At 50.9% G+C, this 5,786-nt stretch overlaps 1 protein-coding gene across 1 annotated transcript in view; it reads right to left on the bottom strand.

Annotated features, from left to right (window-relative positions):
• ITGAD (integrin, alpha D) overlaps positions 1 to 5,129 on the bottom strand; it is a 27,841-nt gene extending 22,712 nt beyond the window's left edge. The window contains exons 1-5 of the mRNA XM_010837451.1: positions 4,985 to 5,129; positions 3,259 to 3,364; positions 1,036 to 1,139; positions 830 to 900; positions 573 to 687 (exon numbers count right to left, since the gene is read on the bottom strand). Coding sequence (XP_010835753.1) covers positions 573 to 687; positions 830 to 900; positions 1,036 to 1,139; positions 3,259 to 3,364; positions 4,985 to 5,030 — 442 coding nt within the window. The 5' untranslated portion in view covers positions 5,031 to 5,129. The remainder of the gene's footprint in view (positions 1 to 572; positions 688 to 829; positions 901 to 1,035; positions 1,140 to 3,258; positions 3,365 to 4,984) is intronic.
• Positions 5,130 to 5,786: the final 657 nt, after the last annotated feature.

Here is a 5,786-nt window from a genome sequence, read left to right as displayed (position 1 = left end):
AAAAAAAAAAGACTGACTCTCAGAGAGAGAGACTGCTGCAGGGCTGGCCTAGGCACCATTCTCTGTGGGAGACATCAGTGCTGGCAAAACTGCCTCACACTCCCTGTGATCAGGTCCTTTTCTGCCCTTGTAAGGGGAAGAGTGAGTCTGGGAGTGTCTTGGCAAACTAGCAGAATGCCCCAGACTGCCTCCCTCTTGGATTCTTGGATCTATGGTCCTCACCTCACGTTTTCACCACCCAAAACCCTTCCTCTGGAAACCAGGAGGTACCCCAGCACCTGCTGTGGGACCTTCATGCCTCCTGCAGCAGCACCCTGAGGCTCCTTCCTGCCCCGTCTGAGTCATCATGGCTCACCCAGCTTAGGGGGTCCCACTGTGACTACACTTCCTGTTGGGCCAGACTGTGCCCCCAGCCCCTGTTGAGCTTGCCGAGCCCCCTGGGAGGGCGCCCGGGGCACAAGAGGCCCAGGAAAACAAAGACCTAGAAGGTGGAGACCCAAGTTTCATGCTCTGGTCGCATGAGTGGTTCCAGTACATGCTCCACCCAGAACTGGCATCTCTGGGGGACCTACCTGGCAGGGCGGCAGGGACCGTCCGGATGATCTGCAGGTGGGAGCTCAGCAGGAGGCAAGTACCTTTTAGGTACATGTTCTCCCCACAGGCTTTGTGCACGGTCGGGCCGCAGGCCTGAGGGCAGAGGCCTGTGTGGGTGAGGGGGCCCCCAGAACACTCCCCCGCCTTTTCCCTCAGCCCCAGCCTCCTCTCCACCCCCCACCCTCTGTCAACCTATTTCTCCCTCAAGACCCTCCAGGGACCAAGAAACACTCACCAACAGCTGGGAGAGATGGGTGGAGGCCGCCAGGGACAGGCCCAGGGACATGTCCACAGCCTCTGAAGGGGCTGAGAGGGCAGACACACAGGGTCACACCCATGGGTACACCCTCGCTTGGGGGGACAGTCCGGGCTGGAGGCTGAGGAGGGGGCAGTCCTGTGTAGGAGGGTTGAAGGACCCAATCCCTGGGGCGAGTCACTCACTGTTCAGCGAGATGGGCCGACACCGACGGGTGGCAGGCGTGCAGTCGTACAAACGTCCTGTTTTGTTGACTGTGACCACCTCCAAGGGGGCTCCCACCACGAGTCTGGAGGTACAACCAGGACAGACAGTCGCAGGAGGGGTGGGGGCATGAGGAGCTTTGGGTGAAGAAGTATCATGGGGAAGTGAGATTCCCCGAGGGGAGCTCTTGGCCTGGGACTGTGTGAGGCTACTCAAAATCAGGACCTGAGACTAACCCACAGAGGCCGAAAGGCCATGTTGGGCTTTCTGTTTGCCTGTTTGGGTACATGTGCATGTATATAAATATACGTGTATTTGTGTATGCAAATAGTTCTGGAGTTTGTATGTATGTGTTTTAACATTCGCCCAGAATAAAACTATTCAGAACAAAATATAGCATTTCCCAACCACAAGTCAGTGCAGTTTGTCTCCTAGGAGCCATCATTCTGAGAGAGCCATTATTCCAAGAAATAGGTCACCTCAAGTTAAATGGAAAAATGTTCTGAAGCCAATAGATGATTCTGTAATTAATTGGACTATTTATTTATTTACAGTTTTGTTTATTTATTTGGCTGCTCCGGGTCTTAGTTGCAGCAATGTGGGATCTAGTTCCTTGATCAGGGATTGAACCTGGGTCCCCTGCATTGGGAGCATGGAAGTCTTAGCCACTGGACCACAAGGAAATTCCCAAACTGGATAATTTAAATATGATAAACAATTTAATTTAAAGCAGCTGTATCAGAAACTGCTTCATATCATTTATATTCATTTATAAATGCAACTGTTTATTTGCAAAACACCTTGAGAGGAGAGAATTTTTTAATTTGGAAAAATGTTCTCATTACCAAGAAGCTCACTATTCAGATGAGGGAACTAGACAAATACTAATATATTCTAACTGATTAGCCATGCAAGACTTGTTGAATTGGCATTTAAAGATTCATTCTAGAGGACCATTCCCTTATGGAAACCTGAAATCTTTGTTTGTCTAAGACTTGAGGATTACACTGAATCAGGTGGTTGGAGATGTAGCCATTTGGTTTCTTCTGGCACAATCGGGTAAATAAACTTTTAGTCTTAAACTATTGACCTACAGGGTTGTTTTTTTACCCCAACCCATTCCTTACATGTCAGCTCAACCTTTTCATTATCACTCAGCAGAAACCAGGAAAAACAGTAGCTTTGTAGCAATCAGAATGTCATCCAATATATATTATATACTTGGTTGGAAAGTCACTCAGTTGTGTCCGACTCTTTGCGACCCCATGGATTAAAGTACTGGTAAACGGCAGACAATCAAGAGTTTCATTTTTGAAAAAAATAGGGCCTGAACACAAATTGATGGTAAGTGGGACAGAAGCTGTCTGGATTTGTTGGGTGTTGTGTGGTCGTGTGGGGCTCAAGGGAAGCCAGTGGGGGGAAGTGCTGGAGAGATTCTACATCTTGTTCTAAGTGGTTGTTACCTGGATACACATATGTGAAAAATTTATTGAGTTGGACCTTCTAGATTCATGCATATCAATCTCTGTGTTATATTTCAAAACAAAGAAAATAAAACTCTAGGGCCTGACATCTGCTTCCGTGTCCTCAGCCTGCCAGTCGAGGGAGAAGGAGGAGGGATGTACATTTAGGACTCAGTGACCTCTGTGTGCTTCTTGACCTTCTTGGCTAACTGAAACTTCCTGTGCTCTCAGGGTCATTGCCAGTGCCACCACCTCTGTGAAGTCCTCCTGGAGTTCCCTCCTGGGTTTGATGTCTCCCTTCCTGTGGCTCCCAGACTTTGGTTATGCTTGCATCACATTGTGACTGCAATTCCTTGGGTCCCTGTCTCTGGGACCCAAGAATGTGCCCTTCTGGAGGCAGCATGGGTACATAATTTGCTGATCCTAATGCAAAATAAAATGATGAGGCCTCCCTCCTGTTCTTGGAAAAAAGATTTTATCTCCCTTTCTTCTACAGGCCCTCTCTGCTGTCCTGGTGTTTCCTATTTGCTATTTAGTGTCACACTCCTTCATACACCAGGAATACAGCACAGATCCTTAGAGGCTGGGCAAGCCAGGTACAGCAGACCCTAACCTTGCCCGCCTCATGCAGGTGTTGTAGACAGGTTTGTAGCCCACGCTGCCCTTCCTCCAGGTGGTAGGAATCAGAATGCCAGCCTGCAGGCCAAGGGGGCGGAGTTGGGGAAAGTGGGCGGAGCCTACCTAGATCTGTCAAACTGGACCACGCTCTGGCCAAAGCTGGCTCCGTCCTCTCGGAAGACCAGGGGCTCCTCCACATCCAAGTTGAATCCATGATAAGAAGCCAGGCCTGAGGAATACGTGGAGGTGGGGGTGGGGAGAACAGTCAGAGAAGCTCCTTCTCCTTTGGATCCCTGACTTCTCGGGGTCTTGACACCCACCACGCTCAGCCCTGATTCCCCATCTGCCCGGGAGAAAGGCATTCTTATCATTGCCACCCATGTGGTTCCCATGTCTCCTCCTCCCTTAAAAATAGTCTAATCACAATACAGAGGGCAACCATCCAGAGAAATGCCCCTCACCCACAGTCTGAAATTAGGCCAGTCACCTCCTGGTAGGTTAGACAGAGCAGGAATATCCCTTAAATATAAAGCGAACAGTACAATTTATTGTCTAAACTGGGACCTCCCAAGAGGGGAGGGGGCACCTTTAATAATTACACCAGGGACATTGGTACTGCCTCCAGGCAAACTAGGGCGTATGGTCATTCCACTTAAAAACTGTCCTGCTCCATCTTCCCATTAGGCTTGGGGAACAGACTTAGAATTCTGTGATTTATTATTTGTCATTTTGTATTCTCCATGTCCTCGTTCCTGGTGCCAGGCTCTAGGAGGACAAGGACAGCCCCACCTGCCTTGTCTTGGTGCCTGGAACAGTGCCCAGCCCTAAGCAGGTGACTTTAGCATTTACTGACTGACTCTGAACCACACAGCATGTCACTGGCACAGCCAGGATTCCAACTCGCTCTGCCTTGGGATTCTTGATTCATCCCAGTGGCTAAGCTAGAAAGCCCCAGGGGAAGACACTTTACATTTCAAGAGCTCTTCCCAACCCCTTCTCTCCCAATCAATCACCTTTCCTCTCCATTCGTCCTAGAAGCCTGGTTCTCTGGATGGAGGAGCTGACTCCAACCCCAAGAGTAGGGAAGCTTTAAGGAGACCAGGCATCAGGCCAGGCAGTGACAAGGAGGGTCCAGACACCTGAACCCTGGGGCTCTGGGCAGAGGCCAGATGTTTAGGGTGCTGGTCCTCACTGGGGCCACACGCAAGGGAGCCTCACGTCTGACATCTTCCTCACAAAGGGTGATTCTATTCCTAGTCTGGAAGCAGCCCCTGTGATCTGACAGGTAGAGGATACCAAGAGACTCAGACCCAGATGCCTCAGGAGCCAGGCAGGTGACAGTAAAGAATGAAGTGGGCGGGTCTGAGCCCCAGGGGATAAAGGGGGCATCCATTCCTAGACTCTGGTACCCAGAGCAGCCAGACCTTCCCATTTCTCAAGAGAAGCTAGAAAGACTCAGGAGATGTGCAGGACCGAGGAGGTACTGTCTAAACTAAAGTCTTCCCGTCTCTTGTGGATGGTGTGGCCTCCCCTCCCAGGGGCCCTGGGGCAGATGCCCCTCACTCCCAGCACCCACTCCAGGGCCCCCAGGAGAGGAAGGGAGAGAGAAGCCATGGGCAACCTGGAGAGCAGCTCACCTTCCACCCAAGCATAACCCATGAGCCCACTTCCCTCAGCTTTGCCCAGCTCCTGCCCCTCCCCAGATTCCAGGCCATTCCTCCCACCACACCAGACTGGACAGGAGTCCTCTCCTTTTACTTCAGCTCCTCCTACCTGGCCTACCAGGCAGAGACCACTGCTCGCCCAACCCACAAGAAAGCTTCTCACAGCCCCGAGGAGCCCCACTCACCAGTCAGGAACAGCACAACTGCAAAGGCCATCCCCAAGCAGCTCATCAGAGACAAAGAGGAGGGAGGGCCGGCAGCAGAGCACTGGAGGGTGCTCAGTGTCTCCGGGGGAGTTAAAATAACGAGTCAGGGCTTGACGTGGCAGGAGGAAGGCTCAGTGAGGAAGTACTTGGTTACTTATAGGAAGGCGGGGGCCAAAGACACCTTGGGGAAAAGCCCCCATACTCCTTCCCATTTTACATCCAGGGAGTTGGCTTCCTTGGCTGTCCCAGACCACCCTCCCCTGCCCTTGAGACCCGCTTGATGCCCAGGGTCCTGGGAACTCTCTGGGGCCTCAGGAATCAGGCTGCATGAGTGGAAGAGGCAGGACAGAGGGCTGCAGAAGACCCTCTGCATGGACATGAGCCTGGAGAAGAGCAGACCACTGCCTGGGTACTTGTGGGGGCTGGAGCATGGCTGAGGGTGTTGTTTAAAGAATCAGAGCCCAGGGAGTTCCCTGTGGTCCAGTGGTTAAGACTTCACACTTCAAATGCAGGGAATGAGGATTCGATCCCTGGTTGATGAACCAAGATCCCACATGCTAGGCGGCATGGCTAAAAAATATTTTAAAAAAAATTTTTTTTTCTTAAAGAATAAAGAAGAAGAGCCCAGCAAGAGGAGAATGGACAACCAAACTGGTAAATTCCTACAGAGCACTTACTAGTCAGCAATAAAAGAGAGCAGACCAAAGATATGGGTAACAACATGGATGGATTTCAACTTTGTCATAAGCAGAAGAAGACAGACACCAGAACTGTATAATAT

This window comes from Bison bison, unplaced genomic scaffold, assembly GCF_000754665.1.
Source record: "Bison bison bison isolate TAMUID 2011002044 unplaced genomic scaffold, Bison_UMD1.0 scf7180017864072, whole genome shotgun sequence".
NCBI lineage: Eukaryota > Metazoa > Chordata > Mammalia > Artiodactyla > Bovidae > Bison > Bison bison.
The sequence above is the reverse complement of the archived record's forward strand: the minus strand, read 5'-3'. Positions and strand labels throughout refer to the sequence as shown.